Source organism: Lontra canadensis, unplaced genomic scaffold, assembly GCF_010015895.1.
Source record: "Lontra canadensis isolate GAN:19392208 unplaced genomic scaffold, GSC_riverotter_1.0 scaffold12, whole genome shotgun sequence".
NCBI lineage: Eukaryota > Metazoa > Chordata > Mammalia > Carnivora > Mustelidae > Lontra > Lontra canadensis.
Window position 1 is genome coordinate 10,733,956 of NW_022631006.1, and position 23,564 is coordinate 10,757,519.

A 23,564-nucleotide genomic window follows, 5' to 3' on the forward strand; every position below is an offset into this window, starting at 1 on the left:
GGTGGCTTTAGGGAGAGGGAATAATAGAAACAGAACACTGCTTTGAATGCTCTGATCAGGCTACAGAGGATACGGACATGCACCTGAGGATCAATCCACACTCTAACCTGTCAGAAGCCCACAAAGTTCTCTTTGAACATCACATAAAAACAGCACTATCTTTACTTTTAACCAATTAGACCACATTCTTTGGGACCATTATGAGTAAATTACTCTTTTCATCCTATTCCAGTTGTGTCTGTTCTGTTTCACCAACCCCATCAAATCACTGAGTAGGATTTAGTGATTACTCAGCTGTTTAGACAATAAAAAACACACAGACCAAAGAACAGTATAGATCATTTTGTATTTATTACACGTTTAACTGAATTTTTTGCAATTACAGAATTCAACTCCAAAATAAGGTAATTAATGCCTGTTAGGCTGTCATTCTCACTTGCATTTTTCTCTCCTAAAATTTTATACAGCAAAACACCTTAAAGACATGTGAATAGGTTCAGTGCACTTTCAGTGGCTCACAATTATGAGACAAAGACCACATTTATCCATAAAAAAGACAAAGAGCTCAATATTGTATAATATTACGGACATGAAATAAAAGAGAAGAAAAAATACAATACTGCATTTTCAGCACAACTGTTTTGGTAGAGGCTAGCAGGTCACTGCTTAAAACGCTGCCGCTCTGCAGGGCACATGCTGCGCTCGGCAAGCTTGGCACATGAGCGCTTGGGGACTGCGCTGCTTCCATCTGTGGTATCTTCAGAAGGACCCTCACTCGGGGCCCACGTTCCCCTGAGCCTGATCTGCTCGCCCCCACAGGGACTACTCTGGTGGGAGCCTGTCTGCACTGTATTCACCTCCAGGTTCATGCTTGCTGTCGCCGGCCTTCTCACACAACTGAGGGTCCCCACCAGAGCTCTTACTCCAAATGTTGCCCCCTCACATGACTAAACTGCGACTGTACAGTAAAGAGATCGTCTACCCACAAAACTCATTCTCCCTACTTTAGAGTCACAGCTCCTGCAATGCAAAAAAGGTTGGTGATGCCTGATTTAGAATTTAAAACATTGAATTAATCTAGGCAAAATATATACTGCTCTGAAGTTCTTTACAATTTACTCTCTTTTTGGTGTTGTTTTTAAAACCATAAAAATATAAACATTGTAAACATTCTACTAATCACTTCAGCAGAAACTATGACACCCTATTTTCCATTTAGTGAGTTCAGAAAGAACAAAAGTGGCATGAAGTTCCCTGTGGCAGGCCAAAACAACGTCCCCACCCTAACCTACCATTACACATGTCCCACCATTAGACAGCTCTGCTGGCCAAGCCATGTCTTTCATGACAACTGCCGCTGCCACCCCTGAACAATCTTGCAGCCAAGCAGCACTATAGTTCATTGTAATCTCTCCCAGGCGGTTGTCCGTCTGCTTGCTGGACACCTTACACCCACTGCTCCATACTCAACCCCGCCTTTATGATCACACAAACACATAGAAGTAAGGACACAAAAAATTAGAGCACCTCCTTTGCCGTACACTACTCTCCTCTACAAAGTGAGAGGATACATCTTATTTCTTCGTCAGAGTAAGAGCAGAATTAGGGGGGTGTTGGTGACAGAGGTAGAAATAAAGAAGCTGATAAGTTTAGCCCCCAGTGTCCACTACACCCCAGAGAGAGCTCATATCCTTCACTACAACGCTGGGAACCTGAAGATGAATCTGATCTTCTACTCAAAAGGAGAAACCTGGACAGGAAATTCCAGTCATTTATCATTGCTCTTGTAGCAAGGTTTCACTGCATGTTTTTAAAAGCATAAAATTAACAAGGTGCTACCTTTTTAAAAACAAGTAACTTTAATATTAATTTTTTTAAATAGCACTTGAGTTTTTAGGGAGGAAAACACTAGACATGAAAACCTAATGAAATCTATCAGCTCTGGGGAATCCCCTTAGTATCTGTATCAGTTATGATTAGTGAGATAATTTAAACCGAATTCCACACCTGTGTGACAAACAGTCCCAACTAACCAGAGAATTAACTGCAAGGACTTAAAATTATATTACCAGAACAGTGTCTAAGGTGAAGTGTCAGAAAAAGTGAAATAATAAATATTTTCCACAGCACCATAAGATTTTATAAAATACTTACTATTTCAGTTTTTAACTTTAACGTACAATCTCAAGATTGTGGTCCATCATTCATAGTAGGCTTAACCTCTTTTACTGATAAGAGTTCTGACAAGAGGCCATAAAGGCACAACTAACAACAAAAAAATGATATATTTTACTGAAGAATCTGTCTGGTATACTTAAGCAGTCACTGCTTTGGCTCTATCCACTGAGTACTAGCGGACTCAAAAAGCCAGTAAAGATGACTTTCCCATTTGTACTCACAAAATTCAGCTTGTCAAAAGGACCTAAATGGACCTAAATGGACACTAAGATATTCACCATAACTAAAATGTCCTTTTATATCTGTTTGTTTTAGTATTGTGTGCTCTTATAGGTTATGTTTCCACATGACAATATTTTGTAAATGGCTCTGGGTTTTTAAAATAAGAATACAGTGATTCACTTTGAATTTTAAAAATAAATGCAAGTGGGAAAATAAACAAATTTTGTAGCCAAATTATCTGCAAGTATGTGTAATGAGTTATCTACAATAAAAACTATATCACAGATTGAATCCCCCCAATATCCAGCATGCTCATGGATCTCCTGAACTGTCAGTGTGTGCTGTGCCAACTTAGTTCAGTACTGATTTAAGCAAAACATAATTGAAAGTAATTACCTGCCTATCAAAAAGTTTACTGCATTCCAAAGCCAAATATGAATTAGGTTTGGGATTATCAATGCCATGTCTGTCTCCCCTCCATTAGTGCAGAAAACTGAGACTTGGCTTTACTACAAATCAGCTAGCACTAGAGGAAATTTGCTATAAAATTATTTATAACAAAATAAATATTTTCAGTCCCTCTACACTAAGTGACATATAAATCATTAGCAATTTATAACATTAGTTTAGGTCACTTTTTTTGGGACCCAAACGTACTGTACAATCCTGAGTAAAAGGTTAAGGATACAGTTCCTTGGGGATCTTTCTTGATCAGGATTCATAAAGAAAACACATAAAACCATAGCTTATAATAAGCCCCGTTTTCATTAGAAGTACCAAGAGTTCTTTTTACTTTGGTAGGTACGTTTATCTATGTAAACCATTTATTCTGATGGAGTAAAATATAAGCAGAACTTCTGCTAGGATCCCTCCATCACCTTCTGACACTGATACAGTAAATAGTCAGGAAGAGTAGAGCAGGAGGATCTAAACCACAGGGCTAATATGTCACCATGAACTCGAAAATGCAGCAAGCAGGGGATGGATGGGAGCAGCTGACAGGCCAAAAGCCCTTCATTGCCTACAACAAAACAAAAATTAAAAATTCTTTAAGACAAAGGGACTTAAGTAGACATTTCTCCAAAGAAGGTATATAAATGGCCAACAGGCATGTGAAAAGACATTCAACATCACTGAACAGTACAGAAATGCATTCCCACTCATATCTAAGATATATATATATGAGTATATATATGTGTGTGTGTATGATATATATATATATATCATACACACACACACACACACACACACACTCTCGTATGTATGTATAACAACCGCTGGTGAGGATGTGGAGAAATTGGAACCTCTATGTACTGCTGGTGGGAATGTAAATGGTACAGATGCTGTGGAAAATGATATGGCAGTTTCTTCAAAAATTAAATATAAAATTATATAACCAAAAGAACTGAGAGCAGGGACTGGAACACAGATTATCTGCACACTCACATTCAGAGCAGCATTATTTCTAATAGCCAAAAGGGGGAAGCAACCCAAGTGTCCATCAAGAGATGAAGGGATAAACAAAATGTGGTACATTCATACAGTGAATAGTAAATAGTGTTCAGGCTTAAAAAGGAAAGAAGTTTTGACACATGCTACATGAATGAACCTTGAAGACAGGTTAATGAAATAAGCCAGTCACAAAAGGACAAATATTGCATGATTCTGCTTATATGAGACACCTAGAATAGTTGAATTCATAGAGACAGAAATAAGAATGGTGGTTGCCAGGAGGTAGAGAGGGAGGGGGAATGACAAGTTAGTGTTTAAAAGGCACAGAGTTTTAGCTAAAGAGGAAAAAGTTCTGGAAGTGATGGTGGGAACAGTGTACAACAACATGAATGTACTTAATGCCAAAGAACTGTACATTTAAAATTGGTTAAAATGGAAACTTTCGTCATGTGTAATTTACCACACACAAAAAATTACTTAATAATATCTGAACAACACACTCATTTGAAAGGTACTCATAACAGGAAATACAGCTCTACGAAATCGGATACTCATAGAAGCTGATTTGTGTTCTGACTATGAGCAAGCCCCTATAAACACAAGATTGCCTTTTCGTAACTCTACGAACCTATAATCTCAACAACGTGAAGTCTTAGTTTCTGTTGCAGGGTCTTTAGGGCAGAAGGCAGGGCAGCTTGAGATTCTGACACTTTAACATTTTGCTTCACATCATTTGCGAAGGATAACCAGAGTTTGCCAAAGTTTTCAGTTGAGATTTTTAATGGCCTGAAAATAATTTTTAAAATTAGATTTATGTCCAGAAGAATGAAATAATTCTAAACAAACAAATACATATCAAATAACTCATGGGAATAGAACACAATCTTTGTAAACCTGGGTCCTGCAAAATTTATGTTTTAAATTAACTATAATTAGAATGTTTACCATCCTCCAAACTGATGAAAATACTGAAAAAAGATGTTATTAAAGTGTAGATGTCTTTTCAATAAATCACTCAGCTCTCTCTTTGTCTAAGTATTAGTAATTTCAGTAAAATTCTACCAAGTAATTTCATGAATCATTTAAACATAAAACTTTCATGTATACTTTGGATTTGGGGACAGTAAGACACTATCAACATCGTGTACAAGAGTATGAATACAAGTATCTAGCACCTTATGTAAATTAGACCAAGGAAAGAATTTTAATAAATGTACTTTTGGAAACGGTTCATGAGGGGTGCCTGGGTGGCTCAGTGGATTAAAGCCTCTGCCTTCGGCTCAGGTCATGATCCCAGAGTCCTGGGATCAAGCCTGCATCGGGCTCTCTGCTCAGCAGGCAGCCTGCTTCCTCCTCTCTCTCTGCCTGCTTCTCTGCCTACTTGTGATCTCCGTCTGTCAAATAAATAAATAAAATCTTAAAAAAAAAAAAAAGAAAACGGTTCATGAGACTGAAGATCAAATAGCGAACACTGGGTCTCTGGGGGTAGAATTCTAAGGAACTTTCAAATTCTACTTATATTTTTCTATAGCATTTGAATTTTTATAATAATTGCACACTTATTTTATAATTAGGAAAAATATTTTTTAAGGATACATAGGATTTTATTAATACACACTGAAGAACTGTTTATTGTATATATTGTACTTTTTCAGGTCACTAATGCTCGTCATGGGATACACCTTTAGTCAGAGAATATAAGTTTTTAGAAGGCTGGATTCTATCTTATACAGCACCATACACAGAAATATATTCTTTGAAAGAGTGACAGTGTTTTTACTAAAAGATTTTAAAGAGTAGGTAAAAATTATAGCAGTGTAACACAAATGAATGGGTGAAGGTTAAAAAAAAATTTATAGATATTCATTGACATTCTGCAATCTTGGTTCAGGCAACCTTCAATTTAAAAAATGCTTGAATACAGTAAAATTTAGGGACGCCTGGGTGGCCCAGTTGGTTAAGCAGCTGCCTTTGGCTCAGGTCATGATCCCGGGGTCCTGGAACTGAGTCCCACATCAGGCTCCTTGCTTGGTGGGGAGCCTGCTTCTCCCTCTGCCCATTGCTCCCCCACTTGTGCGCTTTCTCTCCCTCTCTCTCTCTCTCTCTCTCTCTGTGACAAATAAAAATCTTTAAGAAAAAAAAAAAAAAAAACAGTAAAATATATCCATAAAACCAAATGAGAGCAGAAGAGTGAAGAAGTTATCTTCAATTATTCTGATAATACTGCATAGTGTCTAGTATAATGCTAAATACTGACAATATCTCTAACAGAAGTTTAATAACCTTGAGTAATTTTCTTATAGATTTCTAAAGCTTAGTAAACAGATTTTATGAAATAATTATTCAAATCAATGAAATATAAATGAGAGAAACTTTAAAAGCTTTTTTTTTAAAAAAAAGCAAGGCAGAATCTCTGAAGTTATTTCAGCTTAAACATTACTTTAATGTTACTTTCTCTCAGAGGTTTTCCAAGATTACTAATCAACCCCAGCCTAAATCAGGGCCCATATTATAATTGCTCTTCATACCATTTACTTTCTTTTCACAGCACATTTCAAAATTAGATATGCATTCATGTGATTGTTTAATGTCTCTTCCCCAGATTGAACACTCCCTAAAGGTAGGGAGTATATATTTATTATATTCCCTAGCACCTAGCACAGTGTTTCTGTCCAGAGAGAAGGCCTAATAAATATTTGCTGAATGAATGAATAACTTGAATTAACTTTCCAGAAGATATTTACCTAATGAAATCTAATAGTGATAAGTTTACAGAAAATTCAAGCTGAACAGACGGGGTATCCATCATCTGATAGTTTATAAAACCAGAAAGATTCCCTTCTGTAAAAGGTTCCTCCATCTGCACGCTATATTGAAAGGTTTTGATGCTTCCTGCTTCTATTGGGGGCAAGCAGCATCCAGGTTGCTCGGTGATCTGTAAATAAAAATAATAAAAGTACTGAAGAAGGGATCAATACAGACTATCATATGAATACCAATTTTCTACTTTATTGAAGTGACACAAAAACACACTACTGTAAGTTGCTGAAAATAAACCACATCATGAAAATGACTGAAACTTTGACAAAAATTCATTAGCACAGATAATTAAGAAATAGTATATAGGTAAAAGATATGTAACAAATTGCAGTGAAAATCTCTGTAAAATATAGCAACAACAATATAAAAATTATTAAACTTGTCTCTTTTGGTTCTCAATCCTGGCTAGCACCAGATGTTTAAAGCTAGGAGATTTGGCGCACCTGGAACGTTCAGTCAGTTAAGTGTCTGCCTTCAGCTTGGGTCATGATCCCAGGGTCGGGCTCCCTGCTCAGCAGGGAGTTTACTTCTCTCTCTCTCTCTCTCTCTCTCTCTTTCTCTGCCCATCCCCCTGCTCCTGCTCGTTTTCTCTCTCTCTCCTCTCAGATAAATAAAATCTTTAAAAAATTAATTTTTTTTAATTTTTATTTTTTATAAACAAAAAATTAATTTTTTAAAATCCCAGGGGAGTTAAAAATGTGTGTGTGTGTGTGTGTGTGTGTGTACACACACACACACACACACACACAGGTGTCTTCCCTTCTCAATCTACACACTTACTCAAGCTATGGGGATAGAACTCAAGCAACTGGATTGGATTTTGTTTTGTTTTAATTTCCTTAATTTTTTATTCATAGTACCATTACCACAATTTACAGGGCAATATACCTGATATAATGAAAAGAATAAGACAAAGACAAAGCTGCAACAGATAAAAGACCTTAGGAATGTACATCTAATTGATACCACATTGCATTAATCAGTAATTGCACTTTTTGCAAACTGTGGCTATGACGGTCCTGAACAAGAAGATTTTCCTATTTAAGTTTAGTAACTTTTCTGACTTTGGATCATCATTACTTCTGTGGCAAATTTTTACAGACCCTCTAATGCTTTTGGGACAACTGTCCCAAAGTAACCTGTAGCTTTCCTGACAACTCCTCACTCCTCTCCCGGCTAAGAATTATAGCCCTTTTCTTCTGTTTTTTTAGAACCTTTTGCTACCAAATCCACCACTTCCGCCACTAGATCCATAACCATCACCACAGGATTCCCCAAGCTTCTTCCAACAAAATGCCCCCCTTCATGGGTCCATAATTGGATTGCCGTTGTCCACTATAACTTCCAAAATCATTATAGTTTCCACCACCACCATAGTTACCACCTCCAAAATTTCCTCCTTCATTATGACCATCATATCCTCCACCATCACCACCATTTCTGCCTCTTTGGTGTCCATATCCTGGTCCACCAACACCTTGGCCTCCTCTACTACTATAACCAGGACAACCACCACAGTTGCCACATCACCTCCTCTGTAACTGCCTCTGTTGCCACCACCTCAACCACCATAACTTCCTCTTCCACCAAAGTTTCTACCATGGCCAAAGTTAGCACCACCTCCAAAGTTTCCTCCACAACCCATGAAGTTGTCAGATCCACCTCCATGACCTCTTTGTGATCCAAATGACTGCACTTCTTGTTTAGAAAGGGCCTTTTTCACTTCACAATTATGCCCATTAATAGTGTGATATTTCTGAACAATTCTATCAACTGTATCATGACCATCAAAAGTTACAAAAGCAAATCCTCTTTTTTCTACTCTGTCTTCCATAACTTCTATGGTTTCAATCTTGCCATACTTTTCAAAGTAGTCTCCCAAATTATATTCTTCTGTATCTTAATACCACCAACAAAAATTTTCTTCACTGTTAGATGGGTACCAGGCTTTACAGAATCCTCTCTAGAAACAGCTCTCCTTGGTTCCACTACACACCCATCAACCTTGTGTAGTCAGGAACACATTGCTGCATCTACCTCTTCAACATGAGAGTAAGTCACAAAACCAAAACCCCTAGAAAGTTTTTGTTTGGGGGTCTCTCATCACCACACAATCTGTAAGTATACCCCATTTTTCAAAATGTTCTGTTAAATTAACATCAGTTAGTTTCTAAGTTCAAACCACCAGAAAACAGTTCTCTCAACTGCTCTGGTTCCTTTGAATCATGGCCCCCTCCTCCCAGTGGCAGCAGCAACAGCCGGAGTGGGGCTTGGGGAGGACTGGGCAGCAGTTTTACCTCCATTTTGAGGCTGGAATCTCTTTCATTTTTTTTTAAGTTCCACTGGTGAACTTAATGCCCATCTAGAGTCAGGAACTTCTGCCCTTGTCAGTGGTTCAGGCAATAACCCATTCAATACATTTTAGCCCACAGAAGAAACGGAGTGCATCTTGTGGAGTAACTAACTCATCTACTGGTCAAATCTCATCATAACTCCACCAAGGACTCCCATACAATAATGTAATTAAACATATTTCCAGAAATCACAATGGCAATCTCTTAAAGCTAGGGAAGAAATGCAATTGGTGCCCAAGCACTCAGTATAGAATAATAAATCAATGAAAGAAAAAGGCAACAGACAATATACATATTTATCCTTCAATAGTCTTACTCTTTGATGTTCTGCTTTGTTAATCTGAGAACTTTGTCTCACTGTTTATAACAAGAATGAATGAGAGATTTAAAGAGTGCAAAAAAACACAAAACACACACTGAAAATAATAACACAGTAACACATACCATGTGCCAGGGACTGCTGTAAGCATTTTACAGATATTAATTCATTTTCTCCTCTCAGTAACAGGCAGACACTATTAATATCTTCATTTTAAATGTGAGGAAACTCAAAGTTACATAACCTGACCATGTAACACAGCTAATAAGTAGCAGAAGCAAGGTTCAAAGCTAAGCATTCTGAGTCAATAGCCCACCTTTTTAACTACTGTGCTCTATTGATACTTGCTTTATCTTTATGGCTTTCCCCAATACAGGTGGAAAATCTTTATGTTTCCTTGTCTCTTTTGAATAATTTATCCCTACTCAAAATAATAAAGAAAAAACCTGTCACACCTTTGGGGTTTTATACTAAAGAGAAAAGGATGTGGAAGAAATTTATAAACCATCAAAAGATCAAACATCAGAAACACTAAGTAAGCATTGTCCATTTAAGGCAGAAATAAGGAATGATTCATTGTCTTACCTTGAAATTTTCTGCTGGAGCAATTTCTAAGTTAGCACTTTTCAATTCCAAACCACTCTTATTAGAAACTGACCAGACCATGAATAAACAATCATCTTTCCAAATTTTGTAAGAAGACACTGATATGGTTTCATTATGACAGACCTCCACAAGATCTGAATGCATGTGTTCAGAAGTTTCTTCCAGCAAAGAAGCAGCTAAAGAGGTTTCATTAGCAACTGAGGGTACAGTAGACTGAGAAGGGTGAAAACCTTCCATATTATTATCAGTGAATGAAGAGGGTGAAGAAGACAGCTTGCAATTGGAGAGTTTCTCAACTGAGGGCAGTTCTGGGAGTGACTCAGAATCCAAAAGCTCAGAGTTGAGAGAAAATTTACTTAATTCTTTGTCTCCTCTATCCTGCAAAGTATCCAAATAATAATCATCTTCGTAAGTTGCATCTGACGAAGAACCAAAGTAAGAACAGGTCATATGAGCACTGGTTGTTTCTCCCCTTTTGGATTCCTTGACTTTTGATTTCCTTCTGAATTTGTGAGATACGGTATCTGCTTTTCCTAGCTGTAAAAATAAAACATAATAATTCCACCAGTCATGAATTTTAAACATTTTTCTGTAATTTCAAATGAGCATTTTACTAACTTAAGATTCTATCTGTAACGCATAGATTAACAAAAGAATCAGAGATGAATAAAATGTTAAGCCCTAAAATTCTGACAGCTACCTCATTTTGAACTATTAGCTAAGTCTTATTTCTCATAAAAACATAAAATCAAAAAAAAAGAAAGTCAAAAAGTCATTTGTGAACAATTCTAAAAATTTGCTCAGTTTTGGAATGCTAGAGTAGAGAACTGCAAAAATTAAAAACAGTGAGGGACACCCGGGTGGCTGAGTTTGTTGGGCGTCTGACTCTTGATTTTGGCTCAGGTCATAATCTCAGGTCATGGGATTGAGCCCTGCATTCACTATGTGCTGAGCATAGAGTCTGCTTGAGATTCTCTCCCACTCTCACTATCCCTCCCCAACTACTTGCATGCACTCTCTCTAAAAAAATAAAAATAGGGCGGGTGGCTCAGTCAATTAAGGCTTCAGCTCAGGTCATGATCCCAGGGTCCTGAGATCAAGCCCCACATCAGTCTCCCTGCTTAGTGGGGAGCCTGTTTCTCCCTCTCCCTTACCTGCCACTCCCCGACTTGTGCTCTGTCAAATAAATAAATAAAATCTTTTAAAAAGATAAGAAAAGTAAAAATAAAAAGCAGTAACACTTAAAAAATAAAATAAAAACAGTGAGATACCTAGCCATTTTTTGGGTTTCCAGAGTTGTCCTGTAGAAGAGAAGATACCTTAAAGTACAGGAATGGCTCAAACTCTGGTTTGGTAGTCTATAATAACCATGATTTCATGGCCCCACAAGTCAATAAACAGAAAAGAAAAACTGATTTTATCTCAAGAACTGGCAGTAGCTGACACAAACAGGAGGCAAGAACTCTTATCAGTGACTAGTGATGTTTCCTCCAGACTCAGAAAATGGGAATGGCAAATCTGCCTTCCTTGAACCAAGACTCCTTGGAAATGGTCTGCAAATCTACATTAAGAGTGGAATGATGGGGGCGCCTGGGTGGCTCAGTGGGTTGAAGCCTCTGCCTTCCGCTCAGGTCATGTTCCCAGGGTTCTGGGATTGAGCCCCACATCAGGCTCTCTGCTCAGCAGGTAGCCTGCCTCCCCGCCTCTCTCCGCCTGCCTCTGTGCCTACTTGTGACCTCTGTCAAATAAATAAAAATCTTAAAAAAAAAAAAAAAAAAAAAGAGTGGAGTGATGGTTCACAGTTCACTCTTACCCTCCAAAGTCCTATCTAGAATCAGTGTAGCAGATTGGCACTCCTCTAAAGCCACATCTCCAACCTCCCTGTGGCCGTGGGGCCATCATTCACGATATTCTAGTTAACCAGAATTCTAGTTCCTCTTCCGTACCCTCTCACCCCCTCAAGTCCCAATACTTCTTCCAACTCTCAGCAGATAAGTTTGTCTCCTATCTTTTGATTCGGAAGTCATCAAACAAGAACTAAAATTTTATTCACACAAAAATGAAAAGGAGTGGGTGGGTGAAGGACTTCCACTTTCAAGTAGCTGTGGGACTTGAATTAGAATGTTCAGTGTTGCTCCTCAAGTCAGTAATTCTCTGAGTGTTTTCATTTGTTTTTTGTTTTCTCTTTTCCGTGTTTCATTTCAGGTAGTTTCAAATACTTCGTCTTCAAGATTTTCTTCTTCTGTACTGTCTAATCTGCTGCTAATCAGAAGCTCCACAAGCCATAAGACACTAGAGTGACATATTTGTTAAAATATTTAAAGAAAAGAAACAGTCAACCTAGACTTCAGAGAAAATAACTTTCAAAAATGAAGATAAAAAAGAACAGAAAATCAAGAAACAGACTCTTAACTATCGAGAACAATCTGAGGGTTACCAGAAGGAAGGGGCATGGGGGGTTGGGTTAAATAGATAATGGGGATTAAGGAGGGCATTTGTAGTCATGAGCACCAAACGTTGTATTAAATCACTAAATTCTTCACCTGAAACTATTATTACACTGCAGGTTAACTTACTAGAATTTAAATAAAAACTTAAAAAACTAAAAATGAAGATAAAGTGGAAGGCAAAGATGAGGGGGGGGAAAGCCTTGATCCTTAGAGAGAATTATGTAAAAAATTAACCCAAAAAGGATCTAGTATACCTTAAATGAAAACACATCCTAATTATATTTCTAATATTGAGCTCACCACCAAAAAAAAAAAAAAAAAAAAAAAAGGCTGGATCATTTGTCACACTGAATGTTCTCTTGAGAAAGACTGTTTAACTGAAAGTTTTGCACTTTGTTGAGAGCTTCAATAGTAGCGGTGGGATTCACAGATGAGGGCTCCATAAGCCTGGGTGCACTGTGACCACTGAGAACTTCCCCAACGGTGCCAGGGGATTCACAGGTACCCTTAACCACAGTCAGCTAGAACACCTTAAAGACCCAAAATAAGTCACCTTGTGGCTGAAATCCAAATGCTGAGACAGCATTCAATACATTACTTATTAATACATCTAGATTGAATTTTTTTTCCTTAGTAGGGAATATCAAGTCTGATAGAAATGGGGGGTACTAGAAAAGAAAGAGAAAACAGGCAAAGAGTATAGGGATGGAGGGAAAATTCCACCAAGAGAGAAGGAAGATGAAAGAACTGGAATGATGTAAAACTGAAGAAAATGTAGCTCTAACCACAATTCTGTACCAGGTAGGTCCATCAGTCCACCAAATGGAAAATTACATGGAATTCTGAGATGCTCAAAAATAGCACCTGCCCTTCACTCCAATTTTTCATTCTTTTACTATGATAATAATATATCAGCATAAAAAGTTTTTTAATCATAATGCCTGAGTATAATTTTCATTTTGTGTAATTCAGTCTCAATACACTTTCAGTCTCAATACACTTTTATCTTCTTAGCAGTTATAAACAAAGTATAAATAAAACTTTATATTCTGCCTTTTTGCTTAATATATTACATGTATTTGTTATTTTACAATGCAGTATTTATCATTTTTAATGGCTAAGTAATATTCTGAGCTAATATAATTTGTGTATCCATTCTCCTACTATTAGACATCTAAACTGATTCCTATTTTTTGCTATTAAAAATGCCATTTTGAGAAGTACTTTTTCCACAGACATATCAATATTGTTGAACTACTGTCATTGCCAATACTTTCATTAAGCCCCCTTCCCACTGAGAACTGTGAAGTTCCCACTAAGAACTCCCACAGGAGTAATACCTGTGGTCATATGTGTAACTTCATTTGGACCCTGACCCTTGCCCCAGCTGACTGGACTACAGAAAACACCTGACTCAAGCTAAACTAATTAGAATTTCTCTTTCAGGAATATAAAAAGTATGTCATTGGTGGCTCTGGAGCTGGGAAAGCCATTTCCCACCATGTGTATGGGAGCCAAGAACTTTTGTTGAGCCAGTTTTTTTTGTACAAGACAGGGACACAGATTCCCAGAGGAATATAATGGACTACTTACCAAATTGATTGTACTTTCTGATCCTAGACCAACAAATAATGATGATGCCAGCAGCTGCTTTTCTTTCTCCTCTTTAGATTGGGTATGGACTTGACACTGATCCTTTTTTGTTATATTTTGGTCTACATTCTCCATTATTATACTCTCTTGAGGAACAGGCGGAGCTTCAGTTTCATCCCCAGTTTTGCCTTCCTTCTTGGGAAGATAACCCTCTTTCCCCCACAATTTCTTTATACCTTCCAGCTTCAAGCTATTTGTCCTAAGAAGATTAAGAATGAAATCAAAACAACTTAAATAACTGCTGAAGAGTTACTTTCTCAAGGCATTTTTTAAAACACATCATTGCCATGGTCTTTTTTTTTTTTTTAAAGATTTGATTTATTTATTTGACAGACAGAGATCACAAGTAGGCAGAGAGGCAGGCAGAGAGAGAGAGGAAGGGAAGCAGGCTCCGTGCTTAGCAGAGAGCCCGATGCAGGGCTCGATCCCAAGACCCCGGGATCATGACTTGAGTTGAAGGCAGAGGCTTTAACCCACTGAGCCATCCAGGCGCCCCTGCCATGGTCTTTTAAAAACAGCTTTCACGGGTCCCCTGGGTGGCTCAGTCAGTGAGGTAACAACTCTTGATTTCAGCTCAAGTCATGGTCTGGGGGTTGTGAAATTAAGCCTTGCATCAAGCTCTGCACTGTGGATGGAGCCTGCTTGGGATTCTCTCCCTCTGCCTCTGCCCCCACCCCCTGCTCACACTCTCTCTCTCACTCCTCTCTCTGTCAAATAAATAAATAAATACATAAATAGATAAATACATAAATACATACATATAGCTTTCATATTCTATACGTCAGGAAGTAAAACCTAGATTTTATTTTAGTTTCAGCCAATGTCCCCTCACCCCCCAGCTAAAGGATTGAAGGCAAAAGAACTCTAGACTTAGTTAAAAATTTTAGATGACTTTTCATTTTACAGCTTGAATAAGTTATCCAAAAACAGAACTACTATAAATTAGTTCCTTTCCTCCACTGACTTTTCAAAAATACCTCTAATGCTGATGAGTTAGAGATCAGAAATGACTTTTAAGTTTCTTAGCTATAATCACCCAATGAAGGAATAGACATTATATAATAAAATCCTGTTGAAAGAAAAAAAAAATCATTCAAACCCATTCTTAACCCATCCAAAAAGTTTTCTTAATGTGAACACTAGCTACATTTTCAACTATTATAAATATACTTTTCTTAAAATGAAATGAAGTCTGAGCTATAAAAGAAAAAATTAAGAGTTTTGGCATGAAGGTTATGTTTCTTTATGCCTGAGTTGAAGAATTAAAAGTAGTGATTAGAATTTGGACTCACCTACTGTTGTGTCAAAAGTTACAGCTGTGAATAATCCCAAGTGCAGGCTGAAACAGCCAAAGATTACCTTTATTGTTTACATATAAGAACTGTGTGTCCATTGCACTTGGCTTATTTAAGCATCCCTGTCATAGTCCAAAACAGCACTGTAAATTTGTACCACAAGATAGATCATGAAATGAATCTAACAGAAAAACTCAGAAATATCTGTACTGGTTATTAGTCCCTTCCAGTTTGTTGGAATCATGATCAATTTGGTTTTCTATACTATGCCAGAAACAAAGACAGGTGGTTATACCTCATACTGAGTGAAGAACTAATGCTATTAAATACAAATTAGCTGAAAGACAATCTGAATGTTAATAAAGAATGCCTAGGGGTGCCTGGGTGGCTCAGTGGGTTAAAGCCTCTGCCTTCGGCTTGGGTCATGATCCCAGGGTCCTGGGATGGAGCCCCATATCGGGCTCGCTGCTCTGCAGGGAGCCTGCTTCCTCCTCTCTCTCTCTCTGCCTGCCTCTCTGCTTACTTGTGATCTCTGTCTGTCAAATAAACAAATAAAATCTTAAAAAAAAAAAATGCCTAGAGGGAATTAGTCTAATCCTCCTCATTGAATTTTACTGCTGAATGTTCCTTTACAAATATCTTGATTTCTCCTTTTCTTTCACGTACCAAAAGAGCCTTCTAAAAAAGTTTTTTTTAGAAAAAGTAAAACTATTAGTTATCCATCAGACCTGTGAGAAGAAAAGCAGTTTTCTTGCATGAGCAGATCAAAAGTGGTTACAGGAACCACTAAGATGACCCCCAGCCATCTCTAGGATGCTCAACAGCAGAAACTCAAAGGGATTCATAAATGCCCACAGCATTTCTATAACCCTGTTTATAAAAATACATCCTTTAATTAAGAAGAAAAAGGGGAAACTCCCCAAGTTTTACTAGTAAATTATTTAAATATCAGTTAACAAAAAAAGTTAAGTGTGGTGGACCCTGGGATGCTCCATCCAGATGACCCTTCAATAAAGGACTTATTGTCCCAATCGCTGGGAGTACAGCATGCTTTGGCGTTGCCTCGGCTGCAGAGGGACACATTGCCTGAGACCATATACCTCCCTGGGCAGCCCACACCCAGTGACTGATGAACAGAAGTGTAGAGTCTTGGCCCCCATGTGGACCCAACTCAGGACAACTCTGAAGGGTCACTCTAACTTCTGAGCTCCCCACAGGGTCAGCAGACTGCTGTCAGACTGCATTGCATCTTAACTCCTTCCTATGCCCAAACCTGCTTCTTTCTCCTTCTTTCCACAGGTGGTGATCCCAAGGGCACTCCTTTACATTCTGCATGCTAAATCCATCACGGAATGCATTTCCCAGGGAATCCAATCCACAACAACAGGCAAAATAGGAAAGGAGAGGAAAAATAAGCCTACAAGGAGCTTCAAGATACTTTAAAGACTTTTCTGGCATATTTCATCTGCATACATGCGTATTATCAACATAAATTCTCTGTCATGGATTATGTATTGGCAGCCTAAAAAGCAGGAAAAGTAAGTAAGAACACAAAATATGTTTCTTTACAATATGAGACATACTGTAAAATAATTTTTTTAAATATGAGTCATCTTTTCTTGGGTTTTGATAAATTCATGAGTTTACATGGTATACCTTTGTATTGTTTTTAATCAGATCAATCAAACACAGATGTAAATTCTGGCCAAACTAACTTCAAAAGATTAGGGATACACTTTAATTCAGCTCTAGGAATTCCCTTTTCAGATAGCCCCCAAAGACGGCCTAAAGTAAGAAATTCTATATTGGGCTTGCTACTACTTTACTCTCAGCTTGCTAGAGATTGCAAAAGAGTGGTTGTCTGCTCTCTAAAGCTGATTTGCCTTGTCAACTACCACATAGGTTCCCAATTCTGAAATCATGGGTAAGCTGTGGTCCTCTTTGGAAATAAATTTTAAATTCCATTTCATGGTAACACGGCATATGTGTTATTCCTTAGCAGTTCTGCTAAATGTCATTTCTCTCAGAGTAGTACATGTATATGTATAGGAATTACAAGGATCAAGTAAATCAAGTCCCCCAGATCTTAGTTCAGTACTAAACAAATAGATGCTGTCACCTGTTGTGCAGGTAAAAGAGACTAAGTTCCTCCTTGGGTTTAGAGGGTTCCTGTCCTCTCCTTCCCTTGTCCTGGTGTTCTGTCTGGCGCATTTAATTGCTATCACCACTACATTCAAATGCTCACAAATCATATCTGTTCCCCATACTTGGAATACCAAAATTAAATGTCTGGGAAAGAAAAGGGTGTCAACAGAACAGTAAAAAAAGTCTAAGAAAGAGAATTTCATTCAGCATATCATCTTATATTCCCCATAATCTACATAGATTAGAGTCAGTCTTCTGGTAAATAGTTCTTCCAACCATCATGCTAGACGACTAACAAATGCAAAGATGAACATAAAATAAAGTGACTGACTCCATTATGAACATATGAGGACTCAAAATTCAAACATATCTTTCAAAGTTGCCACCTTTGAGATTTTATTACATTTATTCCAACAAAGCTGCCATTACTCAAAACATTTTTTTAATAAGCACTGAATAATATATGGAATCGTTGAATCACTATACTGTACACTGGAAACTAGTCTAACACTGCCTTTTAACCACACTGGAATTAAACTAAAATTGTTAAAAAAGTTTTAACTCTTTTAAGAAGCTTCTTCACAAACAAGGAAGCCATTTTCATTACTTTATGTCACGTCAATAACCAAAGTTATCCAGAGTGGTCACTAATTTCATTTGGTTAACTCAGCTTTTGGATATTGATAATGATGGCAATGACAATTAGTATTCATATTAGCAGCTTCCATGTATCAACCACTTCCTATGCACTGGATTTTATGAGGCACTTTGTATATATTACCTCACTTTTTTAACTTAAAAAAATTTACTTATATTTCCTAAAATTTACTTATATTTCCAAAATCAAAATCTACCTAAAAAGATTGAAGATTTGGCTCCACATAAGACATTTAGACAAATATATCACCCAATTTTCACAGTGGCAGGAAAGAAGCTCTGGAAGCATTTTGAGCAAAGTATGCAGCTGACTTAAATGAAGTCAGTCATCTTATTTTATGTTCATCTCTGTACTGTCAACCTTCCAATGAAATGGCTGTAAGCTTTTGAGAAATGGAGAATGACATGCTGAATAATCACCTATGTATTCTTTAAAATAATCAACTATGTATTCTTTAAAAAACCTACATGTGTACATGTGTGCATATATATATGTGTGTATAACACACATACAGAAACATACATACATACACACAATATGTAGTAATAACACACAGATCATTATCATGTGTAAACTCTATGTACATTATGCTGTTTTGGAAGGAATGTTCTTCTCTTACAAGTTCTCCTGTCCAACATCAACACCCTGAAAACAATAAATAGAAACCACTGAAACAAGAGATGAAAGATTTCAGCTTTCAAGGACACTTCTACTTTAAAGAAATTTAAATACTCCTATGTACTCGATTTTAATAAGAAAGGAACTTACTCCTTCAGCCCGGTCTCTGCACTATTCCCAGATATATCTGAACCAAGAGAAATGCCAGCAGGAGACTGTCGTCCAGTGAAGCCAGATGAAGAAAAGGAGAGTCCATATGGTTCAAAATTGAGAACTAGAATTTTAAAACAATAATTTTACAACAAAAACAAGTTCATATTCAAAGCAAAAGTTAGAGGGGAAAGAAGAAGTTAACAAAGTTACCATTCACTACTGAAATAAAATAACTGAAGGTTAGAATCCAATGACAATTTTTATTTATTTATTTATTTTTTTAAAGTAACCTCTATACCTAACATGGGGCTCAAACCAGAACCCCGAGATGAAGAGTTACAGGCTCCACCAACTAAGCCAGCCAGACACTCCTCCAAAGACAATTTTTAAGCTGGAAGGGACTCTGGAGATGACCTAATCAAATAATTATAGTAATAATAAAAAAGTTATCATTTATTGGAAGTATTACAGTCTGTAGGCCATTATCTGCTCAAACACAAACAGTACTTCACTTTTATCTTTTCATCTCCCTTAGGAGCTAAAGGAAGATCCAACTAGGAAAGATAACTGATAAACCAGGTCACTGAAAAGTTGCTGCTCCCAGACAAAAATGTTTAATGAGCTATGAATAGAGATAACCACGTTTTTGCTTAGCAAAATGATCTTAGGCACATTCCTATACTGAATGGACTAATGGAACCCTCAGTGTGAAATTTCCCTTACTGAAAAGAATAAGGTTTACTCAGGTTCAGATTCCTGTGACTCTGTATACCCAAATGAATTCAATCAAGAACCATAAAAATTCATATTGTTATTGTGATAGAGCAGAAGCCAATATCCATTCTCCTCTTTTAAGTAATAGAAACCTCACTTCTTAGCTAGGTACATGGCCCCCCAGAAAAGAAATGACATTTCCAGACTCCTCTGCCATGAGCTCCAGCCAATGAAATTATGTACACATTCTGTGCACAAGTTCTGGAAGAAATCTTCCTGGACGAAAAAAACACCTTTCTTCTCTCCCTTCCTCCTTTACATCCATGAAGCCATCATCAATCCTAGGCTGCCCACTTCTGGAATTTCTTTAACAGAAAAAGTAGTTATCTTCTGTCTTGTAAAAGGCACATTTTGTTAATTTGTTTTCTAATATGCTATGTAGCTATACCTAATCCTAACTGGCATATTTTTATCTTTTTGGACTACCTGGATTATAATACAAAGGACCTTCTTAAATCATAAAAAGTGCTTTATAAAATATAAATGTGAACTTCTCTGTTATCTTCATTTTATAAAGGAGAAACTGTGGTAGGATTTACCATGAACTTATCAAAGATTACAAAAATAGGAAAAATGATAGAGCCAGATAAGAAATCAGATACCCTGGTTCTAGAGCTCCACTCTCAAGTATTCTATTATACTCTCTTCCAAAGGAAACAACACCTAATCCAAAGAGAACTAAATAAACTAGTTTAGGATAGAAGAAACAAATTCTATATCTAAAAGAATGATACAGAAGAGAAATCAATGTGCAGTAGAAAACAAAATGATAGGCTAATTAATAACCAGGAGAACTGAGTTCTTGATGTACATCAGGTATTAACTGGGTACATGAACTAGATCTTAACTTCTCTGTCTGTAAAGTGAAGGATTTGGGCTAAATCAGCAGTTTCCAAATGCTGATTTGATAACCAGGATCAAGCTGACTTTGTAGAATCTCCCACATACAGCCAAGCTTTCCAAGGTTCAGAAACAAAAGATACAGGAGTAAGGCTCAAAAATCTGTATCATTTTTTAAAAACTCCATGATTCTGATTCATAATCATATTTCAAAATCACTTCTCTAAATAGACAATTATCATATCATTTCACTCATATGTGAAATATAAGGAATAGTGCAGAGGACCACAGGGGAAGGGAAGGAAAACTGAATGGGAAGGAGTCAGAAAGGGAAACAAACCACAAGACTCTGGGCTCCAGGAACCATCCTGAGGGTTACAGAAGGGAGCGGGGGGTGGGGTGATGGGTACTAAGGAGGGCACGTGTGCTGATGAGCACTGGGTGTTATACACAACTAATGAATCACTGAACACTATATCAAACACTAATGATGTACTCTATGTTGGCTAACTGAACATAATTTTTAAAAAAAGAAATCAATTCTCTAAATCCTTAGAAGGTCCTTTTCAACTAGAAAATCCTCCCATCTTAAGCTTTTCAATCATGTAGTTTAACTTCCTATCCCATTTTGACCTCTTTTTAATAGCATCCGTAACTATTATCAAGCCTCTGCATTAACAAAATAGCAGTGAAGAGCTCAAGAAATGTTTCCTATGCACAAGTAAAAACAATTTAAGCCAAAGCTCAAGTAAAGATTGAGCAGAAAGAATTCAAAATCAGAGGTAGAGTTTAAGAGTGGGGAGAAAAAAACAACTAGACACAGAAGGACAACATCTGGAGACAGGTAAAATTCCTAATCTGAGACAACAGAATTAAGCACTGTCATCCACGGAAAGCCTGGAAAGGCCTGAGGCTGAGAATGAACTTCAAACCACATTATTTTCATTCTTCAGTAAAAACTTACCAAGATCATTACAGAGGTGAATGACTAGAAGAGCATAAGATTTTTTTAAAAGTTAACTGGACACTAAGAGTTCATGTGCATGTGGGGAGCAAGAGGAAAATAACGGTATGCAGAAAGAGTCAGAAGAAGGAAGCAGATGGCCGAATTGCAACTTACACTTTTTTGGTGTCATTTTAATATCAACCAGTTAGTTGTTCTCATATGCCTACCACAGAGCCTGGAAAGTACTCAACAAAATCATTAGTGATGAATGTGGAGATGAAGAGCTTTCAGCACTGAACTTCTCACTATTACCATTCTGAACTCCTACAGAGATAATATTCAGCAGTCTCTCTCTATTAATATGCATACTTCCCATCCACCATCCAAACATCTGAATAATCTGCTTTTTACCAAAATCATGGCAGACATCTTTCCCTGACAGGCTACATTTCTGAAATGTAAAGTTATTCTTTCTTTTCTTAGCTGTTTCTAACTTCACTGATCAGACATTTTGTTCGAGGAAGCATTCTTAAACAGTTTATATAAGCTGCTCAGAACGAAAATGAAACTCACTAGTCCATGGTAACCAGATTTGTTTTTTCAAACTTTTCTATAGATATGCTCATGTAAATAACTATGAGCCCTCCCTTTAGCACAGTGACCCAACATGATAATTCCATCCTTGAGTTCCTTCAAAATTCCGGAATGGCTTCCTTAGGCACTTATGTATATGGAGCCTATGACTTTGGGACTATCTCTGGGCTAACATCTTTTTTCTGGGTATCCAAATACCTAATCAGGGTAAACAAGTCACAAGCAGATTTAAAGAGAGATGATAAAAACATTCTCAGTTATTTACATTACAAGGCTATAATGTCAATTGCATTAAAAAAATTCATGTCCTTGGGGCACCTGGGTGGCTCAGTGGGTTAATAAGCCTCTCTGCCTTCAGCTCAGGTCATGATCTCAGGGTCCTGAAATCGAGCCCCACATGGGGTTCTCTGCTCGGTGGGGAGCCTGCTTCCCCCTCTCTCTCTGCCTGCCTCTCTGCCTACTTGTGATCTCTCTCTCTCTCTCTGTCAAATAAATAAATAAAATCTTAAAAAAAAAAAAAAAATGATGTCCCTGCAATTAAGCTTGTTACAGACCCATGAAAACTTACCTTTTTCCTGAGAAAACTTTTCCTCCTGCCGTTGGTGGTGAGGTTTATAAGGCGCTGCCCCCTGACTAAGTTCTTCAGCCACAAAACCATCCAGAAAAGATAAAGAAGCATCTACCTGTATTAGCATGAAGCAAAAATTAAAAATTAAAAACATTTACCCTAAATGTACAGTAGACTGTACACTCACATAATTTTAATCCATGTGTCCTAAAAATAATTTTTAAATGTAAAACTGAACTTCAATTCTGAAAGTGCCACCAAGCTCTCTAGCTTTCTAAAACATCTATATTCAAATCAATTAGCTAAGAATGTTAACAATGTAAGTCTTCTGCAATTGTGATCAATTTCAGTGCCCTGCAAAAACGGCAACCAATATGTTACAGCATCATATGTTAGGTGCTAGGACTGAGACAAAGACAGTTCCCACCCTCATGAGAATTGTAATCTACTAGAGAAGACACCTACACCAGGAGCTACAGGATCTGTATTAGTTTGTGCTGGGGGCTAAAAATAAGGTGTGGGCAAGGCTAGCTCCTTTTGAAGACTCCAAGGAAGAGTAAGTTCCTTATCCCTTTCAGTTTCTGAAGGCACCACTATTCCTTGGCTTGTGGCCACATCACTCTGATCTCTGCTTCTATTGTTAGTTGGCTTTCTCCTCTCTCTTTCCTCACCTTTACGTCTTGTGATCATGCCTTCCGGACAATTCAAGATAATCTCCTCATCACAAAATCCTTAACTTAATCCCATCTACAAAGTCCTTGTTACCATGTAAAGTTCCAGGGATTAAGGTGTGTACACTGTGGGGACGCCACTATTCAGACTCCCACAGTGCCTTTGATTTACCATCCTATTCTCTTCTACCTGAAAATGCTTTTTCACAAATCTATGGAAAATTATTTAATTTCAGCAGGAATAGAAA

The 23,564-nt window shown here is 37.4% G+C and overlaps 1 protein-coding gene and 1 pseudogene across 3 annotated transcripts in view; both read right to left on the reverse strand.

Annotated features, from left to right (window-relative positions):
- Window positions 1–332: 332 nt before the first annotated feature.
- AP4E1 (adaptor related protein complex 4 subunit epsilon 1) overlaps window positions 333–23,564 on the reverse strand; it is a 66,318-nt gene continuing 43,086 nt past the window's right edge. For 2 of the 3 annotated variants that reach the window (XM_032856493.1, XM_032856492.1), the window contains exons 15-21: window positions 22,646–22,760; window positions 18,921–19,044; window positions 13,995–14,253; window positions 9,931–10,488; window positions 6,597–6,787; window positions 4,481–4,638; window positions 333–3,421 (exon numbers count right to left, since the gene is read on the reverse strand). In XM_032856493.1, coding sequence (XP_032712384.1) covers window positions 3,261–3,421; window positions 4,481–4,638; window positions 6,597–6,787; window positions 9,931–10,488; window positions 13,995–14,253; window positions 18,921–19,044; window positions 22,646–22,760 — 1,566 coding nt within the window. In that variant the 3' untranslated portion in view covers window positions 333–3,260. The remainder of the gene's footprint in view (window positions 3,422–4,480; window positions 4,639–6,596; window positions 6,788–9,930; window positions 10,489–13,994; window positions 14,254–18,920; window positions 19,045–22,645; window positions 22,761–23,564) is intronic. The other variant, XM_032856494.1, reaches the window with a different exon arrangement.
- LOC116867117 lies at window positions 7,409–9,414 on the reverse strand (annotated as a pseudogene).